Source organism: Stegastes partitus, unplaced genomic scaffold (assembly GCF_000690725.1).
Source record: "Stegastes partitus isolate 25-593 unplaced genomic scaffold, Stegastes_partitus-1.0.2 Scaffold125, whole genome shotgun sequence".
Taxonomy (NCBI): Eukaryota; Metazoa; Chordata; class Actinopteri; family Pomacentridae; genus Stegastes; species Stegastes partitus.
The window spans coordinates 522,317-545,206 of record NW_007577856.1 but is presented as its reverse complement, the minus strand read 5'-3'; the positions used below and the strand labels follow the sequence as shown (position 1 = coordinate 545,206).

The 22,890-nt window shown below is 40.7% G+C and overlaps 1 protein-coding gene across 1 annotated transcript in view; it reads right to left on the bottom strand.

Annotated features, from left to right (window-relative positions):
- Positions 1-22,447, bottom strand: part of rttn (rotatin) — a 31,495-nt gene extending 9,048 nt beyond the window's left edge. Inside the window, exons 1-36 of the mRNA XM_008278508.1 lie at positions 22,381-22,447; positions 22,023-22,137; positions 20,188-20,338; positions 19,666-19,834; positions 18,835-19,025; positions 18,469-18,581; positions 17,399-17,566; positions 17,090-17,302; positions 16,839-16,951; positions 16,597-16,723; positions 16,134-16,259; positions 15,278-15,394; positions 14,589-14,728; positions 13,731-13,902; positions 13,540-13,639; positions 12,975-13,060; positions 12,261-12,378; positions 11,670-11,766; positions 11,517-11,582; positions 11,193-11,384; positions 9,976-10,218; positions 9,150-9,306; positions 7,827-7,993; positions 6,988-7,207; positions 5,809-5,937; positions 5,488-5,598; positions 4,756-4,914; positions 4,238-4,315; positions 3,412-3,610; positions 3,157-3,269; positions 2,988-3,075; positions 2,424-2,625; positions 1,907-1,997; positions 1,428-1,578; positions 982-1,119; positions 15-217 (exon numbers count right to left, since the gene is read on the bottom strand). Coding sequence (XP_008276730.1) covers positions 15-217; positions 982-1,119; positions 1,428-1,578; positions 1,907-1,997; positions 2,424-2,625; positions 2,988-3,075; positions 3,157-3,269; positions 3,412-3,610; positions 4,238-4,315; positions 4,756-4,914; positions 5,488-5,598; positions 5,809-5,937; positions 6,988-7,207; positions 7,827-7,993; positions 9,150-9,306; positions 9,976-10,218; positions 11,193-11,384; positions 11,517-11,582; positions 11,670-11,766; positions 12,261-12,378; positions 12,975-13,060; positions 13,540-13,639; positions 13,731-13,902; positions 14,589-14,728; positions 15,278-15,394; positions 16,134-16,259; positions 16,597-16,723; positions 16,839-16,951; positions 17,090-17,302; positions 17,399-17,566; positions 18,469-18,581; positions 18,835-19,025; positions 19,666-19,834; positions 20,188-20,338; positions 22,023-22,073 — 4,959 coding nt within the window. The 5' untranslated portion in view covers positions 22,074-22,137; positions 22,381-22,447. The remainder of the gene's footprint in view (positions 1-14; positions 218-981; positions 1,120-1,427; positions 1,579-1,906; positions 1,998-2,423; positions 2,626-2,987; positions 3,076-3,156; positions 3,270-3,411; positions 3,611-4,237; positions 4,316-4,755; positions 4,915-5,487; positions 5,599-5,808; positions 5,938-6,987; positions 7,208-7,826; positions 7,994-9,149; positions 9,307-9,975; positions 10,219-11,192; positions 11,385-11,516; positions 11,583-11,669; positions 11,767-12,260; positions 12,379-12,974; positions 13,061-13,539; positions 13,640-13,730; positions 13,903-14,588; positions 14,729-15,277; positions 15,395-16,133; positions 16,260-16,596; positions 16,724-16,838; positions 16,952-17,089; positions 17,303-17,398; positions 17,567-18,468; positions 18,582-18,834; positions 19,026-19,665; positions 19,835-20,187; positions 20,339-22,022; positions 22,138-22,380) is intronic.
- Between the last annotated feature and the right edge of the window lie 443 nt (positions 22,448-22,890).

The window sequence follows — 22,890 nt, the reverse complement described above, 5'->3', positions numbered from 1 at the left end:
AACCATCCCCCTACCTGCAGTAACAGCTCACACAGTTCGCTCGCCGAGGGACCATTTAGGACGTCTGACAGATGAGTGGCGTGTTTAGAGTTTGTGGTTGTGACCTCTTCACTCCGGGTCTTTGTCTCCTCTGTGAAAACTGTACTGAGAAACTGCAGAGCTACTGTGTGGAGAACAGGGTCTGCAAACCTCTCATTCACACACACTGCTAATGTTCCTGCAAACATAGAGGAAAAGAAAGAAAAAAAAAAAAAGAGTGAACAGCTTTCTTTTAATGAATGATACTGAAAAACATACTGAATCACAGGGGAACAAAATGGCAAATCCATTGTTTAACTCCCTTGACAGGTAGATATTTGTCCATGACTGAGGCAGTATGCACTGGTGGAGAACACACTAATCATTTGAATGTGTATGCAGACACCCAGATGTACCCGCAGACAAAAATACACGCACAAAGGCTCAGCATTCATCTTCTACTGGACTCATCAGACTTCCCTGCTGCGTCATTAATCACAGAGGAAGATGAGTAGGAGGAGTGGAGGTAGTATAAGGACAGGATGTAATTACCCTATCCTAGCATCTGTTCATGAAAGTTAATACAAACAGTAATGATGAAACGAGCGTGTTAAAATGATAGAATTTCTTTTTTCTGTACCAGAATTAAGGCTGCACAATTATACCTAAAATGCTAATCCTGATTATTTAGTCAGTTACTGCAATCAGCATAATTACCCTAATCATGATTATCAGTCTTTTATGATGTAAGGACTCATTTCATCAAGAAAGATCTTGTCTCTTAAACCTCAGTGGGCTATATAAATTAAATGAAATGCATAAGTGTTACAAAAAAAATGACAATAATACAATAATGTCAAAAAGTTATCCATAATATATGATCATACAACTAATTGTGCAGTCTAAGCCAGTGTAATTACTTTTGTCACTCTTATTCACTCACAGAGCAGAGTATCTGTGTACCTGCAAATGTCCGCCAGCGTCTCCCCAATGCAGCAGAGACAGATGGGTGTGCTGCTGAACTGTCCCTCTTCACCAGAGTAGCCAGGAGCATAAACACGTCTGCCCAGCACACACAAACCACGTCCCGGGTACCTGCATCTGAGGAGGGAAAGAGTGAGTCACAAATTTTATGACATGAGGCAGCCACAAAGCCGCACACTGATCGCACTGTAGGGCATAATGCGGAAAGAGTGGGACAAATGTCTAAATAGGACTTGCATTTGAGGGTTTTTCTAAACAGATCAGTAGAAATGACACATATTACATTACAGTCTATACCAATTAGGAAAAAAAATAAAATAAAAATCTATACACACACACACACACACACACATACACACACACACACACACACACAGATATCACAGACAATTTAACTAACACTGAATTAAACATAAAATTCGGACCTAATCCTTTAGTATCCAGCATGAGTACAGCCACCAGAGTAGACAACAGCTGTTTCAGGAAGTCCATCTGGCCAATCGGCTCCATGCTTGTCGTGACACATGACTGCAGCAGTTTGCAGAAGCTGGACAGGAACTGAAGTGTGGTGACAAACTAGATTGATGCAAAAACATACAGACCGACTTAACCACAATGAGGACAAACAACATTTACTGAGCAGTTAAGGGTAGAGAAAATAATTTATAATAAGAAAAGTAACAAAGCTTCGAAAAATAATGGTATGCTTCGAGTATAAGCTTGTTAAGTATTCCACCCACGCTGAAATCTGAAGGTGCCCTTAGATAACCTAGCACTGCACTGAAACTGGCAATGGACTGCACCAGCCCACATATTCTGTGGTAAGTCATAATAACAAAAAAGTTAAAAAAAATAAATAAAATAAAAAAAACACCTCAGAACTGTCTATCACGGTGTTCCTCACCTGACTTTTGATGTCTTCTCTCTCTCCTGGAAGGATGGTGGGTGTCTTCAGTTCAGTCAAACATTTCTCGATGGGCCCAATATCCACTAGACTGAAAAAGAAAATATGCAGGATGGAAAAAGTGTGAGCTTGCAAGAAACTAGCTAGAAGGGATTAAGGCTACAATTAACATTAATTCTCCACTGAATAGACAATGCACACGCTTATTTATATGATGTTTAATTATTATAAATAATGATAAAAGCATGGTGCTGGGGCTCAAAGCGTTGATTTTATGATTTTGTGTTTACACAGAGAAAAACTCTCTCCCACCAGAAACTGATATTTTTACTGAAAACTAAAACAATTCATTGGTTATCAGAACTATGACTAACTATCTTACACAATTATTTTCTCAACCAAACACAAAACATTTCAACACTGGATTGAATAGAACAATCTTCAGCTTCATTCATGATAATCCAAAGGGGGAGAAGGAGGTGTGGCGTTCATGTGGAATGAGCATGTGGCCTCCTACCTGGCTAGAACGTGGAGGAGCTGGTGGTGTCGGAAGGCAGTGAGGGTGAAATCTGGAAGGATGGCCAGCAGGTTGGTCAGCAGGCCACAGTGGGCCGTCAGGAGGTCAGGAGTTACCATGACAACAGGTTCGACGGCTGAGGGCTCGGCCTGTCGGGAGTCCTGCGAGGTAACCGAGTTACTTGTGTCTGTATCACTCTGGCCTGTGAGACACATCAATAGACAGTTAATAGAGATGTCTCCCGAATGGTTCACACACTGTGTGAATCACATCTCTGTCCGTGACAAGCGATCCTCAGACCACATAATCAAAAGCACCAAACCAAGGTAAAACACCAGAGAACAGTGTTTTACTTTCTGGATTGTATATTTTATGATGCTAAGATAAACACGCAAATGGCGGGAAGGGTTTAAGTTTACAATTATCACTGACCACAATAAGGTTTGCTAAAGGAAAATAATGGGAAGGTTTATGTGGTATGAAAAACTAAACAAGCAGTGCGACAATGATTGTGAATGCACATGTGCACACATTTGTACACGCAGACATTTTTGTGTGTTGTACCTTGTGCCATCAGTCTGCTGGCAGGGGTATCTTCTCTGATGTTCAGTGGGGAAGGAGCCTTAGGGGTGTGTGGCCTTGAACCTCTTGTCTATAATGGACAAAAAGAAGATGTGAGGATCCATTTGACTTGATGCAGCTGTTTATTTGTTGGTGTGCATTCAGAACGTACTGCAGCGTTGCTGACCACAGTGCTGGAGGTGGAGAGGGAACTGGAAGGTCTGCTAGAGTTGACGGTGGGTGCTGGTGGGTCACATTTCCAAGACCACAGAGAGTTCTCAGAATCTACACAAAACGAAACCCAAAAACCAAAATTTCAAAAATACGCTCACTGTGAATGTGCACTGGTGGTACATGTTCATATAATCAGATTTCTATTTCTGCATCCCATCATGGAGGCAGTCATTAGAAAAGAATCAGAGCTTACCCGCTGCAGTGCTCTCCGGAGGACTGGGGCCGCTGCTAGCGCCAACATGAGGTTGGAGGTGGAAAGTGTACCTGCCACGGTAACAACTTGAAGCAGACAGAGCTACATGCTGGAAATATTGACAGTGGTAAAGCAAAGCCTGCAGCGCTGGAAGACCCACTAAAGACACGCCAGACACCTCATCGTGGACACATGGGTGCTGAAAGAGGAGACAGTGAATGTGAACAGATGCAGAGAAATATATAAACATGACATTTTTTATTATTGAACTATTACTAGAGAAGTGGAAAAAGGAGAAACTGGAGACAGGGTTATGGGTATTTGTTGTGGTACTGACACAGGACATCATTTCATTCATTTTACAAATGTCACTTCATATTTACAGAATGACATTTTAGGTTCCGGTGTTGTTGCTCTTCTTCTATTTTTTCCAATAGCTCCCATTCAGCTAGTCACCAAATCAAACCATTTTTATTTTCTCTTTGCATTGTTGTCTATATTAGATTTGGTAAACAACAGGCCTTGCTTTAATAAAAGTTTTTTCTTTCCCCTCATGAGTAATGGCATTTTAAATTAAGACACTTTTGTGACAGAGATGTAAACGTAATCATTTTGGATGTGAAAGCTGAATGCCTATGTCTGAGAAAATCTTCAGTTTTAGCCCCTGGTCTGAACCCTGCAGGGCTCAACAAGAGAGGAGAGGAGGGTTAGGAAAGAAAAGGAGGTAAAGAGAGGGTATATTAAGAGAGAGAAACTGAAGGAGAGGGATAGAGAAAACAGTTCATGGTCTATAAAAGCTTTTTAACTGGCTGGCAGATCTGCTGACCTGCCAGTGGGAGTCCTTGGCCTCCTCTGCGTTGGCAGGCATGGGCATCACCAGCAAGTTCTGCAGGATAAATGCAGCCTAGACACACAAACCCAAAAAACAAAAAAAGCACATACACACACAGGGTCAAGCTAGACTGCATCAGCAACAGTGCCATCTGCCTGTATTTGGCTGGTAATACATAGAAGTCCAGTCTCATTTTGTGACCACTGAAAAGGTAAAAGTGAAATTTACACTGCTTTTACTGTCTAAGACTACTGTGAATCAAGGTCAAAACTGAAAAGTAATTTAGTGACAAAGCAGCATGAGTGGGTACCGATTTTTGACAATTTGCAGTGTATAGCTTTAGTTGAACGTCTCTGCAATCATGGAAATAAACAGTCTCATGTTCTATATCTTGGGCCAGGGCTTCTCAGACTAAGTTTTCATTTCCTGTGTAGCAATACGAAAAAATAACAAAAAATTTTCTGGGTTGTAAGAGACAAATTTAGATCAAAGTTGCAGTTCTAACATTGTACCTCTCTGCGGACCATGCTGCTCTCCTGTTGATCCAGTAGGATGTTGAGCAACGTGCCCCACAGACCTCCGCTAATGTTCTGACAGCTGGCACACAGCGCCTGGCACCCGCTGGGCTTCGAGGACAGAGCTGCACCTAAACCTAAGCTGGCAAACCTCACCTGACATGACACAGGAGACACGCATTTAGACCAAAGTTTGAGAGAAAAGACAGAGAAAATGGAAGAGAAAGATAGAGGACGAAACACTCCAAGATGGACAGTATATACATTTGTATCTTCAGACAACATCCTTATGTTATGGGACACCTATCTACAGCAATGTTCATTAATATTTAAGTTTGGCCACACTGGTTGTTCATAATACTGGATTAGCATTTAAACTGATGATGGCAAAGACAGAAGCTTTCCTTGTCAAGGGAGCCTCTTAGACTGACTTGTGTGGAAACTTATTTTTGGAGACAGACAGAGAATTTGAAACGACTAGCTGTCATGTACTCCTTTCTGTCTGCGACTTCTTGTGCAACTGTTATGGGTTTCATTTTGTCCCAAAAGCCAAACATCTGACACTTCATTTTATGATGGAAAGACTTTTTAAAGTAAAGCTGTAGAATGAACAGAAAACTCCAGAAAATTTAGGACTGCATTGTCTCATACTGCATAGTACTGACTGGAAGTACTTGTTTAGACATTTGTATAAATTCAAGGAAATTACAAGCAAGTGATGGTCTTTACCTCTTGGTCTCGGTCCACCCATAGCGGGATAAGCCAGGCCAAACCCAGCTGAGAGGCACTGGCCTCTTCAGTAGCTGACTCATTCCCCAAAGACCACTGGGAAATCAAGTCCTTGTGCAGAAAAAATAAGAAGAAATCATGTTTTTTTTTACTTAATTCCAAAATGTTTTAATACTGCATAGTACTGTGTTCATTGTCATAAGAGTAGATTCTCAGAAATGAAATCTAGTTACTGCTACATTGTTATGTTCACGTCATTAAGTCTAATCAAATATTTGGTAAACTCAGAGTCCTTAAATCAGTAACAGCCTGTTGACTTGCCTTGTTCTTGTTTCTGGACAGCATCTCATGGGACAGGTGAAGCAAGCAGATGACAGCATTCTTGGTTACACCTTTCCCCATGAAAGACAAGGAGTTACCTCCCCATTCAACATAAAACGAGGAGATCACCTGTGTGAATGACATGCGTTACACTGGATATACTGTATAACAGAATACTACAGTAATATCACGTGTATCAGTATGTATCCCATCATGAATTCCAAATCATACAAAGACAGTTGAAGCTGGAGTGCAGAAGTGCTTAATATTTGCATTTTCTTAAGTAGTTGTTGTCACATGGTGCTGTAAATTTGTCACCTAAACAAAAAAAGCAAAGCCAGCTGACGAAACAAAGAGTATTTATTTCTGACTTGACTGTATGCTTGTCATTCAACCCGCTGCATCCAAATTAAACTCATATACAGCTGAGACTAATTACTTTTTCTTTGGTGAGCCATTAGGATGTGAGACTGCACAATAGAGCAGATGAAAAGAGAGGAGCCCAAGGCCTGCTGAGCTTTTGAACCCTACATTGCCAGGAGTGTCAGATGAGAGGTGGGTCAGAGTGTTTAAAAGGCTAGGGTGAAAGAGTTACCAATCTGATTGCTGCCTGGCACATGACACCAGTCATGAGTAATCCTGACTGAAAAGGAAATTAACCTTCAATCCTCATTTGATGTTAAATTATGTCAATGAAAGCTGCCCAATCAAACCAACAATGAGCAGACATATGTGTTGAATAAACAGGATAGCCTATTCCACAGGGGTCTTCATTCCCAAGCAAAAATAACAGTTTGGACACCTCTGTGCTGATGCTGTGCAAGCTGGTCTACACCGTGTAACGCTATTGTTTTATGGACTGTTGAACAGCTGAACAGATGGAAAAGGCAAGGTTGATTAATCTCATCAGCATCTTCACAGTGTGGCATATCTAATCAATGAGATTTTTACCCATTGCAATTCATGTCCCGTAACCACATTTTGTTTAATTTTAATTAATTCCTCAGAAAGTACTATGTTTCTCCTTTTATTCATTTCTGTAGGCATGCTCATTTCTAATGAGAGGGTAGGAGGCTTGTATGTGCCCATGCAACACTGAGCATATGCACACATACTGTGCAGACACAGCACTTAACACACATGCCATACACAGACACGAGCTAATGCACAGACACACACCTCTAATAGCCCACTGAGATACTTGGAGCAGAGGGTGCTGGGCTCCAGGTCAGGGCAGTGAAAGCTCCAGCCAGGCTGGGCAGTCAGGCTGACCATGCCCTGCAGTGTCCTCTCCAGGCTGGGAAGGCCATAGAAACGCGGTGCATCAGACACCCGCAGGCTCTGAAGCAAACGGACTGCCAGCTGGCTCTTGAAGGGGCCTGCTAATGCCAAACATAGCCTGGACAGACAGGAGAGGAGAGAGCGAGAAACGATCAAATCAGACAGACAGAAGGGAAAACAAGAGGCTGAGAGAAGTGGAATAAAGATTAAAAACTGCTGACAATTGGTTTTTCCTCCTAATGATATTAAAAAAAATTCTAACCCCTCCGGCAAACTGAATATTATTACATGAGAGATCATTTTCTTGTCCCATACATTTACAAGCAGTAACTATAGATTGTTCATTTATTTTTCATGACAAAAAAATATATATATATATTCATTAGATGTGTAGAAAAGTGTACAAAAGCATCTGGCTAATAGACTAAGGGTATGTGTAGAAAGTACTTTAGCACCTGGCTAACAGATTAGGGGTCTTTGAAGAACAACTGTGCCTCATTGGCCCTGAGCTATAGTCAAAATAGAAGGATTTTTCATCTGATAAGCAAACAAAAGCAAATTCCCAACCATTAAATATTCAAATGTAAGAAAGAAAACTTATCTTTAAAAATTATTAATTTCTTTCATTCATTGTGAAATTTGAAATGAAATAAAACTGATGATGCCATGATAAATCACTTCTACCATATGCGACTTCGCAGCAGTATACCACTAGTTTGTGTGTGAAATCATGCTACCTGTCAGTGGTGTGCGTTAGACGGAGTAGCAAGGTGTTAAAGAAACTCGTAAGCTCTCTCTGCAGTCTCTGGCTAACACGATTCTTCAGTTCGTCCTGCTCCCCTGGGCTCTGAGGTGAGGCCTGGGTCTCCACACCAAGCAGCAAATTAAGGAGAGATGCAGTCTCCTAAAAGATTGGTGGACAAATGGATACCAGTAATTGTCATTGGTTTGATATTGAAATGTATTATTTTGAATTCAGCCCGATAACATTTCCAAGATATTCTTGTTTGTCTGTTTATACCAGATTTTTGTTTTGTTTTAAAGAACATATTGTGACAGTATACCAATGTGTTCATGAGCTTTTGCTCTTTTAGCAGCATACATAGTTTAAAAAAGCATCCTTTTGTACACGTGGTTAATCAACTTTAGTGATAATATTGTGTAGTATTGACAAGAAAACAAAAGTACAGCAATTTATCTGCCAACTGTCTTAAATGTAAACAACCTGACCCATGGAGATAAGGTGTAGGGAAGGGTGTATGTGAGCCAGCACCACCTTCTCTCCCTAAAAAAAAAATCTACTCTTGGAGCACCAACGACAGCACAATTTCTTACTGAGCAGTGCACACGGAGTAGGTAGTTAATGCAACTGTATGAAGCGACAGATGTTCCTGAAACAGCTCAGTAATTACAGAAAAGTTGGAGCAGAGCAGCACTGCTCACCCCTACCAGGCATTCAATCTGAGTCTGCTTTAGCTGCCAGGGGAGGACTTATTGTTTACACACACATTAATGAGAAAGCCAAGGTGAGACTGATTAAATCCTAAAAGTAGCTCTCCCCACTAAAACAGTGTGGTAATTCTTCTCCTCAGGCAAAAATATGAATCCAACTTTGTTTTAAGAGCTCAGGAAATAATCTTTGCCACAGGTCTGAGGTGGAAAGCTATGATACTATTTTTCTGTTGTTATGAGAGAGTAATATGCTCAGCTTGTCTGACAGTGCGTGTGATTTATTCCTGCTTTGATTGCAGGTATATAACCCTCTGTGTTGGAAGGGAGAGAGTCTAACCAGATTACGAGCTAATGGAGATACATACACACATTTTCTGGTGCACATACATATCAAAGGCAGGCCACAATATAATAAAATAAGTATAGTACACATTGCACTGGTTTACTGGGAATCTAAACAGAATCCAGACCACAAAGTAGCTTATACAATGTTGTGTCAAAGAACCATCTGAAACATCCCTTTGAGTCAAACCCTTAAAAAGAAATATTGTACTATTATGGTGCGCCTTTATTTCCATGCTAATCTGGAAGGAGTAAATGATCCATACCTGGTTGAGAAGCAGCTCCAGTATCCAGCGTAGATTCTTGTCCTCTGGGTCAGACACAAACTCTGTGTGCATCTGTTTGAAGTAGGCATTCAAAAATGCAACAATACCCACCAGCAACCTTTCATCCTCAACACAGGCTGGACGCACCTGGAGAAACCTGCAGGGAGGAAGAGACAGAGACTGTGACAACAAGAAGAGGAGCTCATGGCTGAAAGAATAATAACATACTCTATGAAGCTACAGGGAGATTCCTTCCTGTTTTTTATGTATTTGTTTAATTTTCTCTTATTCTGTTGTGAGACGCTATGTACAATGGAAATACATGACTGCATAAACCACCAGCAAGACACGTGTCTCTAGAAAGAAAAAAACCTCAAGAGATGGTGATATACTGATGCAGTCAGGTCAATGACATTTAAAGAAACAACTGAAAATGTTTGTCATTTTATGTTTTATTTGTTTTGCTAAAGGAGGCAAAGTGGATGTTTTTGGTTTTGTTCTTTTTTTTTGTAATAAAGATATGTCATCCAAAGGGGGGGTGGAATGAATTAAAAAATATATACAGACTCATCATAGGTTAAATTACATTTGCTAAGATTTTATCAAAGTTCCTCATACTTCCTCAGGTAACTTTAAATACTCAGAACATCTTTAATTCATGTTAACCCTTCAAAAAAAATATATAGATGAACGACAAAGCCTTTATATACTCAATGAGTCATGAAAAAAAACATTAGTTTCACCACAAGTGATGCTGACTGTTTGACAGAGATGTTTAACAGTAATTGCAAAGCCCATAATCGAGGCTATATGCATGTGAACCTACCTGGTCACTGCTGCCTGCAAACTGAGGGAGTGAAGGGTGTCTCTGCAGCTGTGGGTGGGAATGTGAGGGAGAGCCAGTCTGTCAAACAACAAGTAGAGGCTGAGCCTGGAGAGGGCAGAGGCCACAGAACTGTGTCCCGCTGCAGTGACGATGGCCTGGATGCAGTCCTGCAGCGCGGCAGGAAGGTGCACAGCCTGCAGCGACAGAACTTGTGTTTCTGACAGCTTTAAATCAGGATGAAATCTGTGGGGGACAAAATGTAAATGGTATCAAATATTATTCAAAATCAGATTACATGACTATTGATGTGCTGACAAGTGTGTTGCATAAGCAGCACCCTCAGAAGCATACTAATGACTGCATTAACAAGCATATTTGATCACCAATTCGGAGGGATGAGACATTTATGAGTCATCAGAAGAGAGAAGTTTGCTGAGAATTTCTAGCAACCGAATCAAGCAGAGGCAGCAATGATGACACCAGGCACATTCAATGAGCAATATCTAAGAAAAAACGTAATTATGTCGTGACAATATGTAGAAAAGATTGTTGCATTTTGTGCTTTGTAGTGAGAAACAATATCTGAGGATTTGGGCCCTGTACTTTACACAAATAGCAAATACAAAGGAGATAGTTCCAAATTTTCATTGACTAATCCATCTTTAACAAGTACTACAAGAACCAATCATAGCTGTGTATGAAATTTGGTTTCAGATGGATTGATCCATCCATGGTGTGCTTCAAACGTCTTTGCCGTAATCAAGCTAGTTAAAACTGTGAGAGACATTCTCATTTGTTTGAATTAGGCCACATTAGAAGTAAATGAAGACAGATGAAACACAAGATGCCAAGATTCTGAATCTAATTCTTCAGTACAACTCCCCACTAGAGAGAATGTTGAACATGAGTGATATGTAGCAGGCTCTTTCAGCATTTAAAAACACTGCCACAGAATTATTGTAGTCGTCAGTGTCTTCGATATTGCATAGTTACACATCGCAAAGAACCAAAGTGGTAAAAAAAAAACCTAAACTTGAACAGACTAATTAATGCATATAAACAAAGAAAATATAACAGGTACTCTACTCCAACTTAAGTTTTAATCTCTTATTTAATCACAATACAAAAGAGAAAAGGATAATACTTAAGAAAAAAAAAAGGAAAAAAAGAAATAAAGACAGTCACTGCAAACAAGTTGGAATAATTAAAAATCTTACTCAGTAACATCACTAGCAATGCCGCGCAGCTTCTCAAGAAGATTATCTATCCCTGAATGCCATGCAGTGTTCCAGGCCACCTGCAGGGCATGGCGGGCAGGGTTAAGGGTCAGGAGGTCAGAGGAAGGAGCTAAGACGCAGCAGTACGGGCTAACAGCGTGATGAGTCGCTGCCTGAAACGGAATGTTGTACCTGGAAGAAACAATAGGCAAATTAAAAATCTGCAGATATGAAGTGTTTTATTGAGAAGGAATGAAATAAATATGGCAACAAAAAATGATAATTGCCCACTTTAGACCTTCATAACTTTATGGACGGTCCTACCTGCGTACTACTGTCAGCGGTAGCGAAAACGGTGTGAAGCTCACGTCTGTGTTGGATTTGTCCGACCTGACGACAAGAAAGCAGTAGTACGATAAAATATTAAATGAATGCACATTAATACTAGTGGCGTGGAAAGAGAAGAAAATAACTCACCATATCTCAATACTGGCAATCTCATCAAATAGCAGCAAACTCATCAAGACAGCAATCTCACTTCCACTGCCTTTGTTCGCCTTCAATATCAAGGAGGCTAGAATGAAAACACAACATTGGCAATTTACATATTAGCCACACCCCTGAATTTTATCACTTGAGCTTATAAATAATCTAATAAGAATTTTAAATATGTAATTCAATTCAAGTGACAAAGATTTATTTAAAAGTTTGGAAACCCTACATTTATAATGTATAAAGAATCTTGCATATATTCTGGCTAAATCTCTCCATAATATACAGGAAGCAACTATGAACATAATATTATTTAAATGAAATGTCTCCTTATTTAAAATGTGTCACTATCAATTTAACTACAAATTGTGCAAAAAATATTTGAGTGGCTGTCAATGTTACCAACTACTGTTATGATGAGCGCCATAGCAACAAGTTGCATCATACTAATATTCCATTTACTGCAGTGTGACAACACGGTTAAAGGCTATGCATCAGTGGATGACTTGAGAATGTGCCTCCGAGCTACACAACACGTGTATAGCTGTTACTTAATGAGTTGTCTTGTGAATGTACCCCTGAGCAGTGTGAGGAGCAGGAGGTTGCGCTGTGCCAGGCTGTGCCTCAGAGATGGATCAGCATACACCAGCTTTCTCAGGATACATACACAAGGCTCCAGCAGACAATCCAAGCTCTGGGGAAAACAGCAACACACTTGCTTGGCGTTTAATTGCAGGGAAAACACAGACAAACACACATAATCTCTCTCTGTCTTCTCCTGTTCTGTCTCTCACATACAAATGCACAGGATCTCTACTGTCAACCCACATAAGCTAAACCCAAATTTTGTGACTGCGCAGGTTGCAGGCAATGGAGGGCTGGGACAAATACAACCCAAAGACATGCCTCTTACACACACTTGTTAGCAGAGTCGCCCCCTCCCATGTAGCTAGACATGTTGGACAATTACCCCTGGCAGCTTCTGATTCAAGGCCTGGGAATGATCAGCAGACTGCAGTAACTACAGGGCAAAAATCACTGCTGACCAGGGTCTGTCTGACACTATTAACACAGGCCATTTCATCCCTCTATCATCCACGCCTCAGTGGGTTTTCTCCACATTTACTGACAACGTATGTACACATGTAAGCACATACAAACAAGAACATGTGCATAAAATGGAGCACATGTGACTGCATTTATGAAATTACAGGGCTTGATATATTAGGCTCCAACAGCAATTCATTCAATACATATATTTATCAGTTTGCCCAAGGCATTTGCTTTTACCTTGTTGCCATTTATACTCTCCATAATGAAAGAAATGACTTTATCTGTTATTCCAAGATTCTTCAGCACTGGGTGCATTGCTGTATCTGGGAAGAGAGAGAGCAATTCAATATATGACAATAAACATTTGCATAATCAACTATTTTTTTTTCTCCTCTTTGCCTAAAACATATGGCAGTGGGAACACGCAAATGTTGTTGCAAACTGTAGTTTTCACAAGAGGAAAGCTCTCACACAAACTTTGAAAAGTTGCTTTTCATTGTTTTAAGTGCATACAGTTTCCTACACTCTGACTGGTAACACACTCAAAACAACAATTAGACAGATGTGAACTATTAGCAAGTGAATTCTGCCTGAACAGTTTTCAGTGGTGCCATGCTACTTTCACATTTGTTTGTATAGCTATAAAAAAACAAAGAGGACCTGTTGTGGGACTAATTTAGAAGTACAGGAGCTGGAAGGGGCCCAACATGAAGACAACAGCCAGTAGTTTCCATTATATTATACTGTCATATAATAATACATTACATTAATTTATAAGAACAAGCTTTTACAGACAACTCACCTTGTAGTACGACTGACAGCTGTTCTGCAGCCGATCTTCTCAGGGAGATGTCAACAGTGTCTGAGTGCAGGATGCAAAAAAGCTTCTCAACCGACTCCACCTAGTCACCATTAAACACATGAATAAGCACTTATCTCTGTCTGTGCACAGGTCCATCTGTTTTCTCTCTCTGTGTGTATGTAGGTGTATACCTTTAGGACAGATTTGTTGCTGGTGTCCAGTGTGATGTCTAAAGGGTTTCTTAGGCAGTAGAGGTTGGGGAGTGAGGCGATCGCTGACTGATCCAACTCTGGTCTGACTGTGTGCGCATCATCATCTGTGTTTAGGTGTGGCAGGACTTGTTGCACTGCTGCTATTCTCACGCTGTTAACAATGAGTAGTAACAGAATACAGACAACGTTTTCAGATGACAGTTTCAAAGAAAACCACACTGTGATAAAAAAAGGAAACAACTTTATTTATGTGATGTAGCTAACCTTTTTATCTGCATGAAGCACTGGCATGTGGCTAAAAATGTTACCAGCCTTGTTTTTGTTTTGTTTTTTTTGTTTTTTTTACATGCAAACAGCAATTGGTGTCAAAAAATGGCTGGCAGGGCAGACAAATCTATTATCTGCTGCCAAAATTTAACAGGGCTTCTCTGGTGTTCATTTCCATCTCTATCAATATTCATAGACTGGGACTGGATGGGAAGCTGTTTTACACGGGCCTAAAAGAGCATTTAGATGACTTGATGAGCACATCACCTGACCACAACATATAGTGTTAATATGTCCACCACAAATGTTGTAGAGCAGAGCTTCCAGACTCTCTGGAGTTTGTCTAGGTAACAAAAAAAAAAGAAAAAGAAAACCTGACACCCCACGTCAAACTCATCAAACAACCTCACACAAGAAGCAGAAGAAATAGACCAGACATGCTGTATACACATTCTAGACATATACACACACCTCTGATATGCACATAAATCTGAGCAGGTACATAATACCCAAAACAGACACAGACAGACACAAGCACCAACAATAGAAGGACCCAGGGCCCAGACTCACGTGGGTTGTTTAGTGAAAAGAAGCCGGAGTGCTGCTTTTAGCTTGGCTGTACTTGGGAACGCGTTGTCTCTTGTCACATCCGACATGTCACTTATCAGCAGGACACAGTTTCCCAGTGACTCTTCAGTGCTGGCGTAACCCTGCCACACACACACACACACAAAAACACACATAATTCTCAGACCGCCTTGGCAGACAATGGAGCAAACATTGGGGAATACCAGCTAAGCAGTGCAACAGTAAATAAAATATGCATCGCTTTGATTACGGGTGGTTTCATTTCATCTCTTGTTGACATGGTGGGCCCATCTCTGAATGGCCTCCTTGAATTAAATTACACTTGACAGCCTAGTCAAAACCTCATGTATATTCATGAAGAATTTCCTGGCTTTCTGTTGCCTGAAACTGAACAATTAATAAAAGTTTGTTTTTTCCCCCCAAAAAGGAAACCATATAACACAGAATATGTAAATGAGGGAATAACTGCATTTTTCTCACTGGCAGCTCAATATGCAGTCTTTGTGGTCCAAGAGCGCTAATATTGTACTTTTGATCATAGCTGTTTTGATTGGGAGTGCATGCACCACTTCCTGCTCTACATAAATATAATGCAATAAGTTCCAAACATGATGCTGTTTTATGAGCTCTGCAGTGCAAATACTATGCGAGTTTTACAGAGAGCACAACACCTGTAATATGGGCATGACCGGGTAAAGTGCCTCATTGAATCTGTCCCAGGTTGACGCTGTCATCATCAATCGTCCCTTGAGCAGGAATAGCAGGATATCCTTGGCAGACACATTCACCTATAGATCACAGGTAAACTGCTGAATTCACAAAGTCACTGCTGATAAAACATCTACTGGCAAGTAGTGTGTGTGACAGACTTTTAAACATCTAAATTACATGACATTTTAGCATGACCTGACAGAAAGGTACAACAAAAACACAAACAACACACACACATCTCTGGACTTTTAGCTTTGTCCACATGTACACAAGTATTGTTTAAAATGTGGGATTTTTGATGCACTTAAGCTTTCGTCCATAAGCAAACACAGTTACTGAAAAAAGGTCTTTTGGAAAATTCCTTCTAGTTTGCAGATTTCCACAAACTCAATTTGCGAGTTGGATATGTTGGATGGGGAAAAAATGACTTATGGAAACAATAACGGAGACACCTGTTTTCGTTCCCTGATTGGGTCTCGTCTGTCGTTACATGTCTTTCACTGATTGTCACATTCCTATCACGTGTCTTTACAGCTAAACAACCAACCCAGTTTTCAGGCATGTTGGATGCAGATTATTTATGAAACTAAAAATAAAATATTTTTGTTTTAAGACATCATTTTAACAAGAAATTCTATTAGTGTGATCTTAGTCTCAGTCTCATGAGTATCTGTGGATATTTACATTCATGCATTTAAACCGTGATCTAAACTAACAAATCAAACAAGTGGACAGTATGGCCATTCTCAAAGAACAAAAAGTGATATGGTTCTGCTGCATATGTAAAAGTGCAAGAAGTACACCTAGTACATCTACCTTTTCTGAAGAGTCCTGGAGTCCAAAAGTGACTATTTCATAGAGTACTCTGTGGTGGAGAAGGAAGCTGACTCCAGCACACGGTCCTGGTTCCTGTCGTGACACATTCTGGATGCCAAGACAGTCCTAGGGGTATATGTAATCACACCAGAGAACGTCATAAATTATCACCATCCTCTCACTTGTGCTCGCATACAACAGTTTCAATTCCCTTTAAATGTAGCCATGCACTCTAGACAGTGATTGGTAAAATGAAAAGAAAGACTGATTTCAAATGTCAAGTGGGGTTTTTATAGCACGCTGTAAAAGAGCTGGGACTCATCCATCTTCATCCTACTTATTTACATACGGCTGCCCCACCAAACAGGCCCATATTAAGGCGACATCAGACCGGTATATTTTAGCCATGACCCTTTACACTCATTTAAACAATGACTGTCTATATAATGTGGCTTGCTCTCACCTTGACCAGGTTTAAAGTACATTCATATGTTTCTATCTTGACAGGCAGTAGAGGATGGGACAGCAGCTTGAGAAGGAGTTTCTGGCTCTCAGTTTGGAGGAGTGGACTGGGCTGATCAAACTTCCACCTAATGAGAGGCAACCAAAAGAATTTAAACCAGTATTAAAATAATTCAGATTTAAATGCAGAAGGACATGTAATTGATTTTACTTTGCAAGAAACTGATTTGACTTTTATCTCACAGGTAAGAGCAAATGTGGACGCATTCTTTGATGATGGGCAAGTGCTGATGAAACGGAAGACCATCTACAGCTTGGTCTGCCAGCTCCAGTAACTCCAACCAATTCTTTTCCCCCTTGAGGAAGGAAAATGATCAATGAATTAACAAAAAAGGTGGTATGGGTAACTTTTAACTTAAGAGATTTCCCTATATAACTACAGATGTCTATAAAAGCTGACTGGTTTCTCTACTTGAGCTAATGTGACATCATACCTCAGCTTGTGCTTCTTTTACAAAGTTGCAAGTGGACTCCATCCAGAGGGCAGCTCGGGCCACCCTCCTGTAGAGGTCATGACCATCGGAGTTCACTTGCTCCAAGTAGGCCACTGCTGTCTCTTGCATGCTGGGTAACAAACCCCCAAACGATGTGTCCAAGCATAAGTGGAGGATAGCCGTTGCTGTGTTTTCTGGGAGATTGTCACTAGCCTGTGTGTGAGGTTTACAGAAACATCAACTTTCAAATTGAAAACAATATATTAATGTGATTAGGTCACACACATACACACACACACATACACACACCTTCTCCAGAGGCAGGATGGTCTGTAGGAGTTTAATGGTGAATATGGCAGTGCCTATGTAGGCCATTCTGTGGTGAACCTGAGAACTGTGGGGAATATCTCCTGAAAAGCTCTGGTGATAGCTCAGAATATCCGCCAGTAGTTCCAAGCAGGCTTGCAGCTTCTCCTTCTAAAATACACACAGACGGAAATGTAGACAAAAGCACGCATGCCACACAAACACACCAACACATGCACATGTACTCACATTGCGTGCATGTTCACACACAGAGACACAACCGCTGGCGGAGAGCCAAGAGAAAAATTGTTCGTTCCAGGGGTTAGGAATTGAATGTAATCAGATTTCAGGGTTATTTTGGGACGAGATACAGATCCACCCTATCTCAGTATGAATAAATTGGAACAATCTATTCTCAGCCACTTTGTTCTGGGTATAGAAATTGAACAATAGAAGATAAATACCAGCAGGGGGCAGTACATGCCCTGTGCATTGCTGAGGCTGGTATGAACAGTTCGACCCGTTCCCATAGGAAAAACCTAGAGGTCTGGCACACAAAAGCTGCTCTCCACATAAAGATGACAAAATAGTTCTCAGGCTGCAAGGCTCTGGGCATGTATTAAACAGCAGAGGGCCACAAGGGCCTGGGCTTGACAAGTGTGTAAATCCCCCTGCAGAGCAACATACCCTTTAAACAGCCAGGGAGGATAACAAATGATTCTGCATGGTAAAAAAAAAACACACCTGTTTAACACAATCTATTGTGTGCACTTCATACACATAATAAATGAAGACATTTACTAACCCAGCAATTCCGTGCTTGGATAGACCCAGGGGTACAGACGAGAAGTTTGCATGTATGTGAGAAACGCATTGTAACCAGGAGAAAGCCTTTGTAACCTTATATAATTCATTCAGTTCAATCACATGCCCACAGTTCTCCTTGACAGTTGAGTACCGTATGCCTGTGTGTCTCTGTGGCAAATTGTCAGGTGGCCAACCCAGTTCCCCCTTTTCAGTGAAGTGTATCCATTCATCTACATAAGAGGCTGTCATGAGTTGTGTTGACTTGCCAGCTCCATCCCCACCAGGCTGCGATCGTCCCAGACCAGTTCACAAACACTGTCCCCAAGCAGGAGGACAGCGTCACACAGCAGCTCCAGAACACGATGGAACACATGAAAACCTTCTGAGGTACAGGAGAGGAAGAGAGAAACAGAGCAAGAGCAGAAGAGATTTTTTTTTTTGACAAGATCAAATAACAATGATAGAATCCAGTCAGTGTAGGGAAACAGGTGAGGGAATATTTACAATATCTCAAGTTTACCCAAGCAAGAAAGGAAGAGAAGCAGAGATAATTGATGCATGTACTTAAAAACATTGCTTTTATCTTTGCCATTTTGCGAAACAACAAAACAAAAAACTACTTTGCCTCCTACCTGTCTTAAGCAGTGGTATAGCATGCTCCATGGTGGCAACAGTGAACTGAGCCAGTGTGAGCTGCCGTAACTGCAGCTCCAGGACATCTTCTACACCCAGGTCAGGAAGCTCCAAGTGGGTTACATCTGCAGGTGAATGGGCCATCTGTCTGGGGGCCTGGTCTGCTGCTCCACCTCTGTGTGAGCTGCCACTGGATGAATCACAGAGAGGGGAGGAAGACAACTGTAAATTCGTGATCTGTTCTTGGACCATTCTAATACAAGGAGTGACGTACCAGCTGTATAGGGATGGATCATAAAACCGAATATGCCATCACGGGAATCAAAACTGATTTTTAAACTCTACAGACCAGCCGCTAGAGGGCTCCTAGTGTCGTTCATATTTAAGAAGAAGAAAATCCTTCACAGTCTTTCTCTCTTTCTTTACACTGTTTTATCTTCTTGTGTGGGTTGCTAGTGTCACCGGCAATTTTGTCATTATCAAAGCCACAGAAAACCCCACTGTGCGCAAATTTCCAAAAAGTATAGGACTCGCTTCTAAGGTCTGATGAACAGAATTGACTACAATGTTGAATCATATCAAAATGTTATTTCTACAAGCAAGGTAGGCAGACTAACATAATAGCATTTATTCCTGAGAAGTGTGACAGAAGCCAAACTGAGTGATTCAGTGCTCTCACTGCCAGCAGGATTACTAACAACATCCACAGAAGCAATACCTTAGACAACATGAACAGATACACAAAAAGAGGTGCCCTTTTTTTAAACTATAATCTCTGTTTGCCTTTGTTTAACATGCATAGTTATGCAGACTAGCCTACATGCACACACCTGTTAGAAGCTGCATCTCCATCTTGGCCATCTCCTCTGGCTCTCTGGCCCGTGCGTCCCACCACAGAGGGCCGTGGAGAGCACTCTGCCCCGGGAGACGAAGCCTGCGAACGCTGGGCCCCCAGAACATCCTGGTTGTAAGAGAAGGACGAGTTCTGGGACACGGGATCTACACAGCCACACAAAAAGAACAAAAGGACACACTTGCATATTTGTTGAGTCTTTATGATGAGACAGAGACTAATACAGTGGTGTTACAATATCCCTCCTGTAAGAAATAAGTCAGTTGGAGTAGACAGCAATAGTTCTAAATTATTTACACATGATCAGAAGAAGAACATAGCTGATGAATGCACGAACTGTGAGGCTTTTGTTACAGTCATTAATCTGCCTCAGTGCAAACAGTTGACAAATACTTGGTGGTAATATATGTACACAAACAGGACAATCGTGCAAAAATAAGTGATTCATCATTCAAAAACACTTGTCTATACGTTTCGACTAACTGATAAGGTATGCTACCTTGTTTTGCAGAGTAGAAGCTTGGATCTTGATGAAAGCGCAGTCTCTTTCTTAGTCCCACACAAAGCAGCCGCAGGCAGGAAAGAGAAGGCAAGTGAAGGTAGCTCGCCTCACCTTTACCCGAACCAAGCCTCAACAGGGACAGAAGGCTCTGAAAACAGAAGGAAGCGTCAGATGAGTTACATTACTTCAAAGATGGGTCATGGACAAATGACTCATTACTTCCAATTAGGTCTTTATTTTAAGTGGGGAAATATATTGGCCAATTTACAGAGCAGAGCTCACAAACAACGTACAAAGACTGTGTATGAAAAAAAAAAAAAGAAAAAGCTTGAACTCAGACAGTGATAGAAAAGTCGTAATAATGTTCACAAAATGAAAAGGGCAAGTGGAATTGAATTATTGAAGCAGCAATTTGTTCCAAGTTCAGATTCCCTGCCCTCTGTAGCTAATGATGTCATGTTTCTAAATTCAAGTCTTTTAATTTTGCTTAATTATTAGCTCTAGTAACTCAAAGGAGGGGCAAATACAGCCTCAAGAAGAAAAGTACTTTCCTGTAATGATTTCTTTTTGATGATGAGACTGCTGGGTGACAGTATGCTAATGCCATCCTGAGACCGATGTAATTTAATGCACCACTTTATTAACAAAATAGTACTGTTCACAGTGGCTCATCAGGGCAAAATGATGTCTGCTCCAACACTTTGTATATGCCAGTGAAACTAAACGCTCGGCTAACAGATGCACTTTGTTTCTGACATGATACTGGTATATACATCAAAAAGTGGTCTCGCTTCTGCAGAGATAGGGAGAGAGTATATCTGGTGAATGTAAAAAAGAGCTCAATGCAGTCTTCAGTACTGTGACCCCATGCATCAGCTGTTGACATTCTTCAAAAACCAGCAAGACAAGGTCGACGACCGTTCAAAGCCTGTGGACGGCTGTGTCAAGTCATACAGAAACTCGGATACTGAAGGACGTCGTACGGGGAAAAAAGTAAAATGTTCCACCAAGGACTTTCACATCCTGCAAGAGGTACATCACGACCAAACTACATATATCCTCACAGCAATCTAGCACCTACTCAAGCAAAGTAAACCTCCAGAGGCCTCCACAACCTCCTACAAGATCAGGGACACAGAATTACAAATTGATGTTTTGTTCAAGGACATTATTTGACAGGTTATTATTTTGACAGTGGTTGGAGTGACCATCGAATAAATCCATTATGAGTTGGTCTTGCTAGCCACTCGAAACAACATACAGCATCTAATTAATATAAATACAGAAGACTACTACTGAAGTTGGCCGGAAACCAGGAGAAAATAGAGAAGCCCTGGTAATTGTCACTGACATTTTTTTTTGTCTCTTTGTACTCTGGTAGTGAATCAAGTCTTTATAAGTCAAGGCGGTGCAGATTTTCCATCAAATACACAGATTTGTCTTAAATATAAGCACTTCATCTGACAGTTGAAAAAAATTATCACAGACACTTTTAAGTAAAAATGATGGCTCTGACAGCCATTCTAACACCCTGCCACAAGATGCAAGATTAAACACTCAACACAAGGTTTTTAATGACATATTTGAGCTCAGTGTAACCTTAGAGTTAACACTAAAAAAAAACATTCAAAAGAAACCTGTGGTACCTTGAGATTATTAAAATATAGCTGTCACTCTGACATTACCTGTCATGCTGTAATAATGCAACCACTATAGCATACCTTCTGTCTCGTAGAGTTTGATAAGTCCCCTCAGGTACAGAAACATATATGTATGTACATTTACATTACTACTACTACTATCTCTGCAAGATCACAGAAATACGATGGTACCTTTACAATGCTGGGCCTTTGCAGGAAGATCTCAGCAGGAAAGTCTTGCATGATGACATCACACAGAAGTTCACATGTGGTTCGCACCAAGGTGTGATTGCTACTCCCTAAAGAACTGTTTCAAGAGAGTTAAAAAGGACACATCAATACTCAGTAACTTAACATCACAAACTACTGTTAATTTGATTAAACCCAAAATCTTCTTTGAAAAGGGAAAAGTAAATAAATCAAGTAATTATTACTGGGCATCAAGCAAAAAAAATGGAGCATCAAAAGTTAAATAAAAGATAATTAATTGACACTTAATTTAATTAGGTTTATCAAATGATATTTGTTATGGACATGTATCGTCTATTACCTCTCGTTGGATGAAAGTATGTGCCTGTCTGTGTTTGTCAAGGCCAGCCATGGAAACACAGAAAACTTCAGGCACCTTACAGATTCATGCACTGCACAACACAGAGGGATTAAACGTGTAAAACATGAGTCATTTATAGAAAGAAATATCATGCATATCCTTTAAAAGCTAATTTCAAGCAAGGGGGACCTGCTATCTTCTGAGGTGGTACATCTGTATTCCTTGGCAAGCTCTTGTGGAAATAACCCATTTTAGGCAAATTCTCCTCAGGTGAAAGAACCGTTGGGGCTGCAGCAGAGGCACAAGATTTGTTATTCCAATAACATTACACATACTGCAAGTATTTAATATGCTATAAGAGCTCGGAAAGTAAAGGGGAAAAACAACACCACATCTCACCCCGCCTGTCTCCAACATAAGGTTTTGAACATTTAGTATTTTCTACATGACAGACTGTAAACACAAACAAATATTTGGCTTAACTTGCAACACCTGTTGGAGTTGTACTAT